Source organism: Hordeum vulgare, chromosome 5H (genome assembly GCF_904849725.1).
Source record: "Hordeum vulgare subsp. vulgare chromosome 5H, MorexV3_pseudomolecules_assembly, whole genome shotgun sequence".
NCBI classification, from domain to species: domain Eukaryota; kingdom Viridiplantae; phylum Streptophyta; class Magnoliopsida; order Poales; family Poaceae; genus Hordeum; species Hordeum vulgare.
The window spans coordinates 65,303,151-65,321,454 of NC_058522.1; the positions used below are offsets into that span (position 1 = coordinate 65,303,151).

General features: G+C 47.1%; 1 protein-coding gene and 1 long non-coding RNA gene across 2 annotated transcripts; both read left to right on the forward strand.

Moving 5' to 3' along the window:
• Positions 1–2,454: 2,454 nt before the first annotated feature.
• On the forward strand, positions 2,455–5,759 carry LOC123396329 (pentatricopeptide repeat-containing protein At5g14770, mitochondrial-like). Its single transcript, XM_045091288.1, has 2 exons — positions 2,455–5,511; positions 5,693–5,759. The coding sequence occupies exon 1, from the start codon at positions 2,455–2,457 to the stop codon at positions 5,371–5,373; it is 2,919 nt and encodes a 972-aa protein (XP_044947223.1). The 3' UTR covers positions 5,374–5,511; positions 5,693–5,759.
• A 112-nt stretch (positions 5,760–5,871) lies between these two features.
• On the forward strand, positions 5,872–6,654 carry LOC123397682. The gene is made up of 2 exons (XR_006610000.1): positions 5,872–6,129; positions 6,338–6,654. It is a non-coding gene; the product is annotated as an uncharacterized LOC123397682 (long non-coding RNA).
• Positions 6,655–18,304: the final 11,650 nt, after the last annotated feature.

Sequence of the window (18,304 nt, forward strand, 5' to 3'; positions counted from 1 at the left end):
CCTAGGAGCGCCTCAGACTTGATAGGTCGTGGCGCCTTCTCGTTTTCCTCGTTGAGGGGGTTGATGGCAGAGGTGACGCTTCCATGAGTTGGCATGCAAAGGCGAATGTGCTACAGGTTGTGCTTGTTGCCTCGATTCATCGCGCGTCGCCTAGGTTTATGCGCAAATATTGCTGGGTGGCGGCGGGGAACTGGTGATGAAATCGCGAGAAACGGTGACGTGTTCATAAAATGTCATAAATTAATGGAAACTTAGGATGGAAGGAACATCGAGCTAGCATGACGCGTGCGGGCACATTGCTCGCACAAGGCTATGATCCATATATATACTTGTGTGCCCGCCAACAAAACACACTATTTAGAGTAAAGAATGCTATTCCATTTATCCTAGTAGAGCAGTAGCGGCAAGCGTCACAAGAAGAAATAGATGATGATCAGATGATCATTTATCCTAGTTAATTATGCATATAATAGTTTATTTTGGTGAGTGGAAATGTCATGTGTGTACTAGCCACCTATGTAATTGGATGTTTAATTTGTTGTGCAAACATTTTTCTTATTAGTACATCTTGTTAAGTTGAACCGTTTCTGTTCTCTTGGCTCAACGCAAACAGTTTATCCGAGTGAACTGTATGCCATATATCACACATGCCTTTGATCTGGCTGACCATTTCTGTTGTGTTGCCTAATCACAAACAGTTCATATGAGTGAACTGTATGTCGTATATCGCACACATCTTCATCTGGCTGCCCGTTTCTGGTGTTCTGCCTCATTGCAAACAGTTTATTGAAGTGAACCATATGCCACGCATCGCACACACAACTCTAATCTGAATCGTGTTTGATGTCTCTACCATCGCAAACATTTTTCATCTTTTCTGATGGGGTTTTACAACACCGTTTGCAATTAATGCATCGCACATAGTTTCATCGAAGGGTCTCAGATTGCAGTGTCACCTTTGGACCATCCTGCAATAGTGTCAAGTCTTAGAGTAAAGCTCCCTTTGATGTGACACCCCCTAAGAGGGATAGACAAACCTTGGGTTTTGTCGTAGAAGACTTCATGTAGGTGTATTAGTGGTGGATGTTCATTGTTGATGAAGATCATTTTGAGTTGGGAGCAATCCTTGTTGTTTCTTACTCTTCTCACCTACATGTATTAGTCCCAAACACAAGGAACAAATAGAAGGATATCTATGGACATAGAGTGAAGTACATGTGAGATGATGTCCATTAATACATTAACTACCTTGTCCCTTGCTTACCTTTGAAGGAATGTGTGACTCCATGAACTAATGCATATGGTTGGAGTTGACTGCATATAGTTCTTGCCAAAATGAATAAGAGTGAATTTCATTTGCGGAGTCACCCCTCAAGAACTTCTCTAGTTCTTCTTCTTGGAGACCAACATCGTCTTGATGGGGATCCTTAGAGTTGTGGTAGCACTAGATGAAGTAGATCTAGTAATGGCCTTAGGAATCCACTTGACCATGACTTGGGGTTGTTCCTCAAATGACAATCTCCTCTTGAAGCTTGTCCTTGCCCTTGTGATCTTGAGATGGAAGGTCATCTTGAGAGCTTGTTTCTTTGGGGAGAGTAGGATCATACTTCTCCTTTTGGGGAATAAATTTCGGGATGGGGTATTGACCTTCTTTCCATTCAACTCCGCTGGCATTGAAGTAGCCAACACCTTGCTTCTTTGGGTGTCCTCCTTGCTTACGTACAATCTTCTTGAATTGATTACTTCCAACAAGACTATTGAAGACACCTCTTTCTATAATCCCTTTCAATAAATCGTTTTATTGCTCAAGTGTAACTTTGCTAAGAGAATCATTAGTGAAATCAAGAGAGCTACTAGCAACAACATCTTTTGATTTAACATTATTACTGTTGTTACTAGATGAAGAAACTTTCTTGCCTTTGTTACTAGTGTGTTTAAGTTTAAATTGCCGAACAAAAATAAACAAGAGTAATGGTTTGACTAGATAATAATAACTTTTCTTTCGAAGATCATCATTGATTACTTATAAAAACTCATGCTCTTACTCTAAATTTAGCTTCTCAAACCAGGCATCCTAATTGGGAGTCTGCGGCATACTCGGTCATGCGCCGTTCCACCGGCGTGAGCTGCGCCCGGTGCCTGTGCACCTCCTCGTCGTGCGCCCGTTGTGTCCGCGGCTCCGGGATCCGCTACGGTTCGAGGTGCCAGTGGTGCGGCAGCGTGACGTCCGGGGTACGGCAACGACTGCGTGAACTCCGAGTGCTACCGCGCTTGATGCACCGGGATATGCAGACGCTGGCGACCTGAGTATGAGCAGACATTGGAGTTGTTCGGTGAACGAAATGGGTCGGTGCATTGAAGTTGTTCTTATGGAGACATTGGGAAGGATTTGGGGTGAAAACTATACTTTTTTCGAAAAAGAATGACTAACACGAAAACCGCCAGTTTTAGCCCATGGGCTTGACGGGCACGAAGCGGAAACTTCCTTTCGGCCCCACTCCAGCACTCACAGTCACGCCGGCAGTGGAGGCTCCCCTCCCCTCCCCTCCCATGGCGGCACCGCCCCAACCCCTCCAGGCCTCATTCCTCTGCTCGCTCGCGCTCGCGCTCCTCCGCGCCGGCCGCCTCTCCGCGGCCTCCCACGTCGCATCCACCCTCCCGGCCGCATCCCCTCCCGCGGCCCTCCTCCGCCGCCTCATCCCGGCCCTCGCCTCCTCGGGCCTCGCCGCCGCCGCCGTCCGCTTCCGCCCCGTCCCCGGCGACCCGCTCTCCCTCAACTCCATCCTCCTCTCCCACTGCGCCCTCCGCTCGCTCCGCCCCGCGCTGGCCCTCCTCCGCGCCTCCGAGTCCGCGGACACCGTCAGCTACAACGTCGTCATCTCGGGCCTCACCGAGCAGGGCCGCCACGGGGGCCTCGCCCCGGCCCTGCTCGCCGAGATGTGCAAGCGCGGCGTCCCGTTCGACGCCGTCACGGTCAACACGGCGCTTGTGGCGCTCTGCAGGGATGGTCAGGTGGAGGGAGCGGCGGCGTTGGCTGAGATGATGGTGAGAGGCCGGGAAATCCACAGGTTGGATGTGGTGGGCTGGAATGCTCTCCTTGATGGGTACTGTAAGTCGGGAGACATGGAGGCGGCGCTGACGGCGGCCCAGAGGATGAGGACACAGGGGGTGGGAGTTGATGTGGTGGGGTACAATACCTTGGTTGCCGGGCTCTGCCGGGCCGGCGAGGCTGATGCTGCACGGGGCATGCTGGAGACGATGAAGGGGGATGGCGTGGAGCCGAACGTGGTGACATACACGACGTTCATCGCTGAGTGTTGTAGGACGAATGCAGTTGATGATGCCTTCAGTCTGTATGAAGAAATGGTGAGGATGGGTGTCCTGCCGGATGTGGTCACACTCAGTGCTCTTGTTGATGGGCTTTGCAGGGCTGGACGGTTCTCAGAAGCGTATGCACTTTTCAGGGAGATGGAGAAGATTGGGGCTGCGCCGAACCATGTCACCTATTGCACACTGATTGATTCACTGTGGAAGGCGCGGAGGGGCAGTGAGTCGCACGGTCTATTGGGGGAGGTGGTCTCCAGAGGCGTGGTCATGGATTTGGTCATGTATACATCTTTAATGGACTGGTTGGGCAAGCAAGGGAAGATCGATGAAGTGAAGGACATGTTTCATTGTGCCCTGTCGGACAATCATACTCCCAATGGTGTTACTTATACCGTACTAATCGATGCACTCTGCAGAGCTGGTAATGTTGATGGGGCAGAGCAGATGTTGTTGGAAATGGAGGATAAATCTGTTCATCCAAATGTAGTTACGTTCTCATCAATCATCAATGGTCTTACTAAACAAGGATTGCTTGGCAAGGCGGCTGATTACATGAGGAAGATGAAGGAAAGGGGCATTGATCCAAATGTTGTGACCTATGGAACAGTTATGGATGGCTTCTTCAAGTGCCAGGAGCAAGAATCAGCTCTTGACTTGTACCATGAAATGCTGTGTGAGGGTGTGGAAGTTAATAAATTTATTGTTGATTTGCTGGTGAATGGTCTGAGGAAAAATGGGAAAATGGAGGAAGCTGAAGCATTGTTTAGAGATATGAATAAGCGTGGTATGCTGCTAGATCATGTGAACTATACCACTTTGATAGACGGGCTCTTTAAAATGGGTAACATGCCGGCTGCTTTCAAAGTTGGTCAGGAGTTGACGGAGAGAAACTTGTCGCCTGATGCTGTTGTCTATAATGTGTTTGTCAATTGCCTTTGTATGCTTGGGAAATCTAAGGAAGCAGAATCAATTTTGAAAGAGATGCAAACTACAGGTTTAAAACCTGACCAAGTCACATATAATACTATGATCACTGCACAGTGCAGGGAAGGGAAGACTGCCAAAGCTCTAAAACTCCTGCATGAAATGAAGAGGAGTTCCATAAAGCCAAACCTCATCACATACAGTACACTTATTGCGGGTCTTTTTGAGGTTGGGTCTGTCGAGAAGGCGAAGTTTTTGTTAAATGAGATGGCTTCTTCTGGATTCTCTCCGACCTCTCTGACTCATCGAAAGGTGCTGCAAGCATGCTCTCAAAGCGGGAGACCAAACATGATTTTGGAAATTCATGAATGGATGGTGAATGCTGGGCTTTCTGCTGATATCACTGTCTATAATACACTTCTGCGTGTTTTGTGTTATCATGGAATGACAAGGAAAGCTACAGTTGTCTTGCAAGAGATGTCGGGAAGAGGAATTGCCCCAGACACCATCACATTCAATGCTCTAATTCTTGGTCATTTCAAGAGCACCCATGTAGACAATGCCTTTGCTACTTACGATGAGATGCTTCGCCATGGGGTCTCACCGAACATAGCTACATTCAACACGCTCTTGGGTGGGCTTGAGTCAGCTGGAAGAATTGGAGAAGCAGATAAGGTGCTGAATGAGATGAAGAGAAGGGGCATTGAGCCCAGCAATCTGACTTATGACATACTGGTCACAGGACATGGAAAACAAAGCAACAAAGTTGAAGCAATGCGGTTGTATTGTGAAATGGTGGCTAAAGGCTTTCTTCCAAAAGTAAGCACATACAATGCACTCATAGGTGATTTTGTTAAAGTTGGAATGATGAGTCAAGCTAAAGAGTTGCTCAATGAAATGAACAAGAGGGGTGTTCCACCCACATCCTGCACTTACGATATTCTTGTGAGTGGATGGGCAAAGCTTAGAAATGGAACAGAGGTGAGAAAATTGCTCAAAGATATGAAGGATAAAGGATTTAGTCCATCAAAAGGCACTCTTAGTTCTATATGCAGAGCATTTTCAAAACCAGGAATGACCTGGGAAGCTCGGCGTTTACTTAAAAAGCTGTATAAGGTTTAGGAGTGCCAAGCATTGATTCCTCATCTACCAAGCAAGCATAGATGGTCTGATTGAGACTGTTCTTAGTATGACCGCGGCTCGCGACAGGCCGTCAAACGTGACAAGAAGCTAGTTGCATAGATAATCCCCGAGTCACCTGTAAGTATGTCTGGTTCTCTGTTCAGTTGGGTTGAGTCTAATTTAACCAGTTCAATATAATGTTGTTGTTGCTGTTTTTTTATCTATAAGTAGTTAACAGCTTTCTTAACACGCTCTGTATGGCGGTGCTGCTTGAATAGCAAGTGTGGTGATGCTTATCTCACAGAATTTACTTTTGCAGGATGACCCTTTGAAGGAGTGGAAGATCATGAGTTATGTGAAAAGATCCCCCACAAGCTCCAAAGGCATGTGATGTTGCCATTTTGTTTCCTTTTAATTGTATTGCTAGTTGCTAGCACATTCCTTTGTGGTATGTGATTTTAACCATTCCATGTTTCCCTGCACTGCTTGCCTTCCAGATGGCCGCATTTCTGTAACAGAGGAGTCAGAAGGAGTTGCACCCTGCTCATATGAACATTGTCAAAATTATTATCAGTTTATCAGTTTATCAGTAAAGAGCTACCCTTCATTCGTAAGGATCAGATGCGAGTTTCTGAAATTATTGGCTGCCGCTCGTGTTCGCATTGTGTCTGCGACTCTGGCGGTACAAGGCAGCAGCCCGGTGAACACCATTATTGAACTTCTGAAAAGCAAGCAGCAGATATCATTTACAACCAGGTGACTGTTATGAAGTTAGATACTACACTTTGTTTTGGAATGCTCATATCCATGCTTGTTTTGTGTTTTACTCTGTTCTCTCATCAAAGACTAGTACTCTTGGAACTGACACCTGATTGCTAGGATCATGGAACTGACACCTGATTGATAGGATCATGGAACTGAATGCATCTCTCACGTGAAACTTTCAACCTCTCTGTTTGTGTAGGACCTGAGGCAGCGAGGCTTCTGACGGAGAAAATCGCAGGAGGCTGCTTCTCCTTTACTCTGCCTGTCCGGAGCACAGGAGGAGAGCAACCAGAGGTGGCAGCCCGCTGCTCTGGGGTTCTTCTGCAGAGATTGTTCTTGGATGCGCCGTTTTGCAACCGGCTGCTGCAGTGCTGCTACTATACCTCCTGGTGCGTTTATATATGTTGTGTAGGTCTATTTGCATTGGGTCAAAATTATTTGTCTGTAATTGTGGGTTGATTGATACTAAATCATGTGGTAACTGTTCCTGCAAGAAAATTCATCTTGAGCATGACAGAGATATGAGTACGTACTAGTTTACAGAAATATAATAGTGGTAGCATAAAATACCTACCAATTAAAGCAAGCTTATATATATAGTGAGGACTTGAGCTCAGGATCGATCACACCAGTATCCGTATCAAAGATTCCAAGATGGGATGTCATTGGATAGTCGAAACGCTCTCTGGTGGTGCCACCAATTAAAGCCCATGTGGCAGACCAGATCCGTGGAATTCAAATTGGGTTGTGCAATGAGTTACTACTACAAGTAATAAGTTCAAAAAAAAAGTTACTACTACAAATAGGATCGAAACTGTGAGGTGTGCGATTATGGCAGCCTCTTTGATTCGCATGAATTTCAGAACTGAGGAGCATGAAAAATACTCCCTTGGTAAACAAATATAAGACGTTTTAGATCATTGAAGTAGTGACGCTTTAGATTATTGAAGTAGTGATCTAAACCGTCTTATATTAATTTACAAAGGTAGTGCTTTTTTTAACACGCCACTTGAAACTTACTGAACTAGAGGGTGTTTGTTGCCACAGGAAAAATAAAAGAATTGTAAAAAAAGGTTGGGATGTGTGCTAGATTTCTTATGGAATGAAGCAAAAGATTCCTTGGAGAAAAAAATTATAGGATCCAATCCTTCAACAAAGGACCCAACATAAAATAGAAACTAATGAATTTGATTTGGGTGTGTCTATGACACATCTAGGTGTGTCATAGCTATTGCACATTTAAGTGACTTAATCAAGAATAAAAAGAAAAAGGAAAGGAAAAAAAAATACCCACACGAATCTCCGAGTAAGATCAATGATATATGACTTAGATATGCAATACTTATGACACATTTAAATATGTTTTAGCAAAACTGATTTGATTTTCTAAAAATCCTACAAAATTCATTTGAATAAAGAGCGCCCTTGTATGATCCGGATATGTTATCCCGCATTGATGGCAAATGCCGAAGTAATCAAGTGGATGAGGTGGTTAATTTAATGGAAAAGGTTCTCGTTCAGCCGGCTGATTTCAGCGCATGCATCAGCCACCCGCAGCGCCGTCCGATCACGACACGATTTCCTCTTATCTTCTCCCACCGTTTCCACCTTATCTTCTCCCTCCTTATCTTCTCCACCCGCCGGTTCCTTCTTTTCCCCCTTTTTCTCATTCAACGCTAGAGGAGAGGCACCACCTATGTGTCGCAACTCTCGTCATGGCCGTCACATGCTACTTTGCAGATTCGTCTTGGCTGCGATGGAGCATGCTGTGGCTGCGTCAGAGCTTCGTCGGAACATCGCCGCGACTGCAATGGAGCCCGTAGTGGCTGCATCGGAGCTTCGTCGAAACGCCGTCGCGGCTGCAATGGAGCCCGTCGTGGCTTTGCCGGAGCTTCGCCGAAACGTCGCCGCGACTGCAATGGAGCTCGTCGTGACTGCATCGGAGCTTCGCCGGAACGCCGTCGCGGCTGCAATGGAGCCCGTCGTGGTTGCATCGGAGCTTCGTTGGAACACCGTCGCGGCTGCAATGGAGCTCGCCGTGGCTGCAATGGTGCGTGGTTGGCGCTCTGCCGGGGCTGCAGTGGAGCTCAACCGGAGTTGCCATGGAGCTTCGCCGGAGCTGTCGATGTTACGTTGGAGCTCCGTCAGGGCTTTACTGGAACTCGACCGAAGTTGCGGTGGAGCTTCATCGAACTCGTCGGCGCTGCGTTGGAGCTCCGACAGTGCTGCAATGGAGCTTGACCGGAACGTCCGTGTTGTGCTGAAGCTCCAACGGAGCTGCAATGGAGCTCGTCGGACGCACTCACTGCTGCGTTGGAGCTCAGTCGAGGCTTCAATGACGTTGTGGTGAAGCTGATGTGCTCGTTGCCGTTTAAGCTCTGTGATCCAACGGCCACCAGCACGCTAATCCAAGGACTAAAAGAAATCACCCGAATGATTCGTAGCAGCCCCTAATTTAATAGCGGATCAGCTTCCGAAGGCATGTGGTTTGTGGCTGTGCGTGATCGACCGATGTGAAGTTTTTGAATTATAAATAGTATCCACCTCAGATGGGACATACGGGGTGTTTATTTCCACAGACTTTTTGGTGTTTCTATTTATAAATAGTATCCATGTGAAACAAACAGGAAGGACTTTTAGGGACTAAAGGGGGTATTTAGGACTAAAGGAAAAAGTCCCTGCGGGAGGGTCTTTTTGGGACTTTTTGACACTTTTTCCATCAGTACTCCTACTTTTAACATGTCATTTAATAATTTCTAGTACATTACTAGGGGTAACATGATCTTTTACATGTCATTTAATGATCTCTAGTCCATGTTTAATCCATGGAACCAACTAGGTAAAGACTAAGGACTTTTTAGTTGGGACTAAAAAATCGTGAGACTTTTGAAACAAACACGGCCATAGGAGAACGATTTCACCGAGCATCAATTCCGTAGCTCAGAAGTTCGAACGGATAATTTGTACTACTGCCGAGAGTACTGATCTTTCCCGTGACAAACATGTAATAACTGGTGGTAATTTTGTGCTCCCTTCCATCCACTTCAGCAGGGCCTGTCTCAGTCTCTTCCTGTCGTAATAATAATGGTGGAAATCAGGCCTGGAACGTACGTAGCCGTTGGGTCTCGCACCGTCCGAATTTTCAAACAGCAGCAGCAGCAGCCCCTACCCTACCCCTGTCGTACATACATGTTCCACGGAACCCCTGCATTAACAAAGATCGCCGGCCGCGCACATGATGGTTTTTAACCACAAGCTCGAGCTGAATGTACGTGAAATACACATGGCATGACCCTGCATAATTTGTACTCCCTTTGTTCCATAATTGTTGTTATGATTTTAGTTCAAAAACAAAAAAAAATTGGTAAAAAATATAAAACTTACCAATTGCAATTCTTTTTTTTATCATTTGAAAGTTGAAGAGAAGCTCATTATTTTAGTGATATTTTTTACAATTGGTAACATCTTTAACGAAAATATGAAAGAGAACACAGATGCATATGAATCAAATCTGACCAAACAGGCCGTGCCTGGCGGGCCGGCCCAGCTGCCCGCGTGCCAGGCACGACTCGGGCCCGGCCCGGCACGGGCTAATCGTGCCCGGGCCCGGCAGGAGCACGCCCTGGGCCGTGCCCGGGCCGCCACCCCAGCCCGCGTGCTTGCACGACACGACACGTTTAAGGTGGGCCGGCCCGCGGCACGGCAGGCACGGCACGGCCCAGTGGCACGGTAACATCGGGCGACGGGGGAGCGTCGAGCGCAGCGGGGGAGCGTCTGGCGGCTCTCGCGCGCGAGGGCCCCTGGGCGGCCGACCGTTGCGGCTGCGGGGCAGGGCCGAGGCGCCAGCTGGGCAGCTGGCTGGGGCGATGGGTGTCGTTGGGAGGGATTAGGGGTGGGTTAGGAGGGATTAGGGATGGGTTAGGAGTGTTTTTTTATACATAACTCATATTTTCGAATATATGACCGTTGGAGGGTCAAATTAGACCAAAAATTGAATTTTCTCCCCTATAAATAGGGCTGCCAAGCTCACATATTTCACACACTCAAACATGGACAACCAAGACAATTTGCAAGACAATACCAACTTCACAATAGCCGATTTTGGTCTTGATGACTTTGATATTGCCATGCCTCCACCGCAAATGCCTCCACCGCACATGCCTCCACCACCCATGCAACCACCCTATACCGATCATCCCTCTCTCGAGGCCCTTCCCGATTACCAAGCCGATGGTCAAGGCAATTCTAGTAGTGGGACGGGTTCCTCCACCAGCATGGGTGTGAGAAGAACTCGTCTTAGAACCTTCGAGGTGTGGGAATTTTTCGATGAAGAAATATCCATGATGGACGGTGTGCGGAAGGTGGCGGCACGATGCAAAAGGTGCCAGAAGGAGCTAACCGGAGATGCCAAGGGAGGAACCGGACACCTGAGGAGGCATTTGGCTTCCCACAAGAAGGCGGATGCATCGAGCGCGTCGAGCTCGGCCGTGCAAAGTCATCTCAAGTTCAACACTAACGGTACGGTAACCAATTTCGTTTACGATCCTCAACGAGCGCGAGAATGTCTATGTCGTTTTATTGCTTCTAATGATTTACCACTTGGCATTGGTGAATCTGATGGTTTCGTAGAATTTATTCAATCTTGTCATAATCCTAATTATAGACCAATTTCTAGAGAAACTACAAGTAGGGATATTAAAAAGCTTTACCAGACTGGTAAAGATAAAATAAAAGAAGAATTTTCTACGTGCACTTTTTCAGTGTCGTTAACATCTGATATATGGACTGGTCGTGCAAAGCAAGACTATATTAGTGTGGTAACACATTATGTTAACGAACATTGGCAGCTACAAAAAAGAATGATAGGATTTGAACTAATAGATGTATCACATAGTGGTCCAAACATTGTTGAAGCTATACTAAAAGTTGTGAATGATTTTGGTCTTGCCGACAAAATTTTCGCAATAACTTTGGATAATGCTTCAGCAAACACGACTGCAATGAACACTCTGACTCCTATATTCTCCACATATGCTGCATCTTTTTTAATGCATCAACTTTGTGCTTGCCATATCATTAATCTTATTGCTAAAGGTGCTTTAGATATATGTGAACCATATGTTGACCGCGTACGCACTGCAATATCTTATCTTTCGCATTCAACACAACGAATTGCAAACTATAAGAGATATTGCATTGTCATAGGTGCAACTCCTCATAAGTATAATTCAGACATGCCTGTTAGATGGAACTCTACATATTTGATGCTTAAGGTAGTTATTCGAGATAGAGTTTCGTTTAATGGTTTTATTAATGCAAACTATAATCCGGCTGTACCTCTACTCAACGGTGAAACTTGGCATGTTATTACAGCATTGGCTGCATTTCTTGAGTTGTTCTATGATGCAACAGTTACTTTGTCTGGGGTTTATTACCCCACATCTCCTTTGATGGTGCATACCTTATTAGACATTGCTAGTCATTTGAAAGCATATGAAGCTGATGGATTATTACTTAATGTTGTTGCTGACATGAAAATAAAGTACTTAAAAATTGGAAAAAAGTTCCACTTTTGTATGCATTTGCATTTATCTTGGATCCCAGAGCTAAACTTGAAGGGTATCGTAGTGCACTCAATGTACTATCTGCATCCCTAAGTTTAGATTATACTGATGACTTCAACACGGCTCGTGATTCGCTATATGACATTTATGCTAAGTATGAGCAAAAATATTCCGGAGTTCGAATGCAACGACCTCCACCAACACCTACTGCAGGTAAAAAGAGAGGAGCATGGAGCAAGATCTTTGCTTCTTCTTCTTCGTCCTCCTCTACCGCCGGAAGCTCTTCTACTTCCGCATCTTCGATTCAAGCTGTCGGGGAGTTATCAAAGTATCTCAACAGTGACAAAGTCATGTTCGACGAAGATAGTGAGGAAGAGTTCAACATACTGATGTGGTGGCAAGAACACAAACGTACATTTCCGGTGCTTTCCATATTAGCACGTGATGTGTTATCGGTACCCGTCTCTACGGTGTCATCAGAGTCTGCTTTCAGCATGGCTGGAAGAATAATTGAGGATCGAAGAACTAGTATCAGCCCTGATATGTTGAGAACACTGATTTCCTTGAAAGGTGGGGAGCTATCAAGAAGGAGAGCCCAACACACTGCTGAAGATATGGAACTCATAAGCATGTTTGAAGACATATGCTTTGATGATGACTCGGCATCGGACCTATCGGTAGATTAGTTGGTGTAGTGTACTCCTTTTCTATTTGTTTTGTAATTTTCTTATCTTTTTGTAATTTTCTTTCCTTTTTGTAATTCTAGAGCGTGGCTTTGTACTCTTTTACTTCCCACGGATGGAAGGTTTTAATGAGGCAGCCACTAATAAAGCTCAAGATTTATCCCACATGCCATATTGCCTATCGTGCCTACCGTGCCTATCGTGCCTACCGTGCCTACCGTGCCTATTTTTTTGCTATAAAAAGGGATGCTAAGTTTCTCGTTTCTAACTCCATATCATTCTACATTCTACACACATAAACATGGCAAGGCGTCGGCTCTTAATTTGGAATCCTACATTCTACGATAAAGAAAGAGCTATAGATGAGGATGGTATCCCCAAGATTTATGCAAAGTGCAAACAATGCGGTAAGAAGATGGTCGTTGCGGAAAATTCGGGATCCGGCCACCTGAAGAGGCACGTAGCGGCACACGAGAAGGCGAATGCGGACGCGGCCAACGTGGCGGCTCAGCCTCCAGGTATCGTGCCTATTTTTTGGCTATAAAAAGGGATGTCAAGTTTCTCATTTCTAACTCCATCTCATTCTGGATTCTACACACACAAACATGGCAAAGCGTCGACTCTTAATTTGGAATCCTACATTCTACGATGAAGAAAGAGCTATAGACGAGGATGGTATCCCCAAGATTTATGCAAAGTGCAAACAATGCGGTAAGAAGATGGTCGTCGCGGAAAATACGGGATCCGGCCACCTGAAGAGGCACGTAGCGGCACACGAGAAGGCACGTGCAAGCAATGCAGGGCAAGGTTGATGATAGCATGTCATGTAATATTGTAATGTAGTATTTGTATTTTTTTTTCCTTTCTTTATCTTTTCTTCTTTTTCTATTTCTACTTTCTAGAGAATGACTTGTACTCTTTTACTTCTTTGGGATGGAAGGTTTTAATGAGGCAGACGCTAATAAAACTCTAGATTTATCCCATATAAGACTGTTTTTATTTTTATTTTAAAAAATTAAGATTTTTTAGATATTTTTTCGAATCTGTAAAAAAAACGTGCCGCGCGTGCCTCCAGCCGTGCCTCGGGCCGCCGTGCCCTTACCGTGCCTCGTGCCGGCCCGTATACCTGTCGTGCCGTGCTTGGGCCTGGGAGGCCGACACGGCACGGCACGTTTACTAGTCGTGCCCAACCGGGCCGTGCCGTGCCCGGCACGAATAGGGCGGGCCGTGCCGGGCCGGACCGTTTGGCCAGGTATAATATGAATGGATGATGCGGGTATGGGCATGCACATTTAGGAAAGAAGATTGGAGAAAATGGGAATCAAAAGGGGATTATTAAGGGAATTAGAGCAACTCCATCGTAGCGACCCAAAACATTCGCCCACGTCCGTTTGAGTCGGCACGTACAAAGGTAAAGGCTCAGCGCGCCGATCCAAAACCAAAACGCGTTCGCTTCGCATCCGCGCAAACCCATTTCCGGCCTAAAGTTGTGGTTGAAATGCGCCGGCGCGGACATGGGGTGCGCCCTCTCATGTCCGTCCTCGTCCACATGTGGCGCCCGGTCAAAGCCGACGTCGTCTTTATTAACGACGACTGCCCATCCCGGGCCCACGCGCCAGCGACCCACATACACCTTTTTTTATTCCGAGCGTGCGGGGGGGGGGGGTCATCCTCTTCCAGAAGTCACCTCGTCCCCATCTAGCCACCTATGATCCCCGGTCAACGGCAAACTCTAGCCATAAGCACCATGTGGTTCTTCTCTGCGAAAGACAAACGCACGTCCCTCGTCGTCCCTGTCCGTGCGCCGGTGTCTTCCCGTCTGCCTTGCCAGCAGGTCAGCATGCTAGTGCACCAGGCGAGGTGGCGCTGGGAGCACCACGTCCCCCTCCCCTACCCTGACATCATACTGTCGCACGACTGGCGCTTAGATTCGGAGAGGATCCCAGTGCCAGCGGTGCTATGGTCGGCGCGGGCGCACACGGAGGAGGTGAGGCACCTGCAGGAGCAGTTGATGCTAGAGTAATGGTGCAACCCCGTCTACGATGCGGACTCCCTGACCGGTATGCCTGGTTCGCGTGGGAGCATGAGGAGCAGCGATGGTGTGGCTCCGTGATGTGGTGGTTGGACCCTCGCCGCCCCTCGTCGTGCGCGAAGAAGATCATGATGATGGAGGCAAGGGGTCCGATCTTTCGATGAGATGGTGGCTATCGATTTGGTGGAGATGACTTTGATGATCCGACTACAAACGTGCACGACGTTGCGCCTTAGGAATCGCTAAACCAAACTCCAAGAGGTTATTGACCAGCCGGAGCACGATCAACCTGACCATGAATGTCTCTTCCTGCAAGCAATCGAAAAACAAGCAAGAATATGATAAAAGCAATCTGAATATTGTGAATATATGTGAAGTATTAATAAGGGTGGGATCCAAAAGCGGTCTTGGTCTGATCGTTGGACACAAACGAAGTACACGAAGTTGCAATGGCTAACTTTTGACTAAACAAATCCCCAACAAAAGCTACTAGGTTGATCTACTTATATAGGAGCAAGGGGTGGCGGCCAAGGAGATGGGAGGACGTCCCAAGGCACACTAAAACTAACCCTACGTCGTACAAGGCCTATGGGCCCAACTGGAGGTGATGCAACACCTTCGGACTTGTAGTTTGACTCGGATTCTGATGCAATGTCAGATTGTTTCGTCAATATCTCCACGCTCCGAACGAATTTTAAGGTGATTCTAATAATTGGACCGGAACGCACATAAAATCTACTTTCCAACAAAAAAATCACCTAATTCAGAGTCCGTATGAAAAAGTTGTTAACGTTTTGAGACAAGTATGTCTGTGCATTCCGAATCTGAGTCCAAAACGTGAGAGACCTAGAGCAACTCTAGCAGACCCCGCATCCCGCCCCGACCCGGAAAATAATCGCCAAAATGCAGGTCGGGGCGGGAAAACCTGCCCGATCAGACCCCGCATCCCGCCCCGGCCCGCAAATATTTTTGCAGGGCACAGCAAAATCTCGGCCCCAACCCGCGTATTCGCGGGTTTCCACCTCCTCGTTGCGGTGCCCCACATATGAGAGAAAGCGGTTGGTGGGGGAACATTTCAGCCCGCGCTTTCCCCCACCAAAGCATATTCCGCGAATATGCTCTTTTAGGGTCCGTTTGGGGGGGGGGGTGCATCTGTGCGAGCCTGGGCCAGCCTGCAAAAGCTGTTTACACGAACTGCAAACACGTTTTGCGGGCCGGACGAATGCGGGGTCTGCTAGAGTTGCTCTTAGACTTTATCTTCTCTTGGCCTAAAAGTGACGTGAGAGAACTTCTTAAACAACACATAATCATTTCATTTGATGCGAGAGGACTTTTTGAACAACACCTAATCATTACCTCTTCCTTTATCTTCACATGCAGTTCGTGCAAGCGTTCCACAATTCTGCATTTAGGCATGCAGTAAAAATAGGTGAAGTATTTTTTGTTCTGAATAACGTAAATAAATTATTGCATAATTATTATAAGAAATCACCTCACAAATATGCAAATATGAAATATTTTTGGTCGTATCCAAGGTAGCCATATCCTCATCACAGGATGCGGAGGTGGCGTACCAAAATGCGCTGGCGGCCGTCTTCCGCGCGAGCGAGGAGGAGGCATGCCCGGAGGAGAAGGAGCAGGAGGCCTACGAGAAGGAACTGGCAAAGGCCATTGTGCTCTCCGCTGCCGGTGACGTAGTCGTGCCATCACTGGCCCCATCGTCCCCCGTCGTCCCTCACCTCAGGCCTGAGATGTACACCTGGGACGGGGTGGTGCGAGAGTGTGTCAGCGCCACCCATCTGGTTGGGTGTGACGCCGGAGTAGGAGGCGATCTACCTGGAGCACTGGCGGCAGCGACGAGTGTCGGAGGATGGCGTAGAGGCCCGGCGGATCGAGCTCATGGAGCGCGAGGCCGAGGTTGAGGAGGAGGAGCAACGTGCTGCCCAGTGAGCGCTGGTGCAACCACTGACGGACGACGTCACAGTCGCCTAGGAGACGACGTTCACCTCGGCTAGCCCGGCGCCGACGCTCGTCGACCTAACCAGCCCCGACGACGACGATGACGAGGAGGCCTAGGACAGCGCGCCTCCTCATTTTTAGTTTATTTTGAATTCCATGTTTTAATGTAAGTGGATTATCACCGGCCTTCTAGACTGATATTAAATGTTTGATTAATAGTTTTTATTTTTTAAAATGTTTTTTTGAGCCGCCTAAAAATGAATCGCTCGCCGTGTTAGACGCAAGCGTCGACCCAATTACAAAAGCGAACACGGATGTCCGCCGGGCCAACCCCAACAGATAAAATGCGAAAAAACACACACCGTCCATTTGAATCGGCGCGTTGAAGTTGCTCTTAAATGTCTAATTATGTAAGACTAATTAGGGGGTGTTCAAACTTTGTGCACATTTAAAATATCCCACTCAACTCGTATTTATTATTCATTTAATTTAGTTTACATGTTCTGAGAAGTTTTTCCGGTCCAAATGTAAAATAATGTAGAGGTCGAGAGTTATAGTAGCCATGTAGAAACCCTAACATCCACGATTTTGACCGCGGGGGCATAAGGTGATGTGGCAACGAGAGTTTGTGGGACCATGAATGAATGTTTCTTGGTTACATCCTTGTCTTGGCATGTTCTGTCATGACCTGCTCCGTTGAGTCGATATTTATCATCTCTTGCTTTTTTTGTCTCCTTTCTCATTGATGTAGGACTAATCATATCTTGTAAAAGCAAGAATAATAGAGACACAATATCCGTCTAATCGCCATAATAGCCGTTATTAGAGCAATTCTACCATAGTCGTCATATCGGTCTCATTGCTATAATAACCACCTATTATGATGATTTTGACCAAAAATGACATTTCTAACAGATTCATCATATCCGACAAGATCGCGATAATTTATGGCGAGTCGGGGTTGCCTTTTGGAACACACTCCATATGAATTTCATGTAAATTTGTGTGGAGAAGATGAAAGTTTAGGTGCCCCCACCTCAAATGGGATGCCAACAAAGTTGGGAAAAAGGATGCTCCATTGACAAATTGGTCACAATAATTATTGTGTCAACAAATTGGCAGACTCTCAATTTACGCCCGCCCGCTCAACATCCATATCTGTGACAACCCGATGCCGACGTTTCAGAAGACTCCCCTTTCCTTTTCGTTTCCATCGTGTGGGTATTTTAGTTTGTCACATCATCATCGCATCATTCGCACCATCTTTATTGCATCGGCATCTATGTTGCTGCCAGTTTTCAAACTTGCACCCGTGTTAGTTGCCGGTTCTCGTCGTTGTCCGTTCGGAGCCCGAACACACACGCACGCGCCCACGGCATCGTCAAACCCTGTATTAAAAGTGTGCGTAAAACTTTCTCTGATTGGGTTGAGATTTGACGTGCGGTCTTATTTTAATATCGCTAGACCGCCTGTCGAATTTCGTCGCGATCGGAGATCGTCTGGTACCCGAACGGTCGACCGTTGCGGCACCGTATTCGGTCTATCGTCGGGCGTCTTTCGGTGTTTGAAACCCCGATGCCGGGCTGCCCGTTTTCCCTCTCATCTCCGGCTAGCCTCTCTGCACAGTGCACCGACCTACGCGCAATCCAGTCCGAAAACCTCCCGGAACCCGAGCCCGGCGGTCGTGACCATTGGATCCGGATCAACCCCGTTTTACCGCAAATCGTCATCGGTTTGTCCATTGCACTCCCTAACCTATTTATCTCGACCATCCGATCTAAATCGGAGGGTCCAGATGCCCCTATATCTAACCACTAGCTATATATAGAGCCAAACCTAGATTTTAGGAGGAATGTCCCATCCAAACACCCAGCCGCCGCCACCCCTTGTTCCATCTCCCTCCTCGGGATCGTCCCAGATCCAATCCA

Excerpts from the sequence above, each read along its gene's own strand:
- LOC123396329 (XM_045091288.1), top strand. The coding sequence starts at position 2,455 with ATGGGCTTGACGGGCACGAAGCGGAAACTTCCTTTCGGCCCCACTCCA.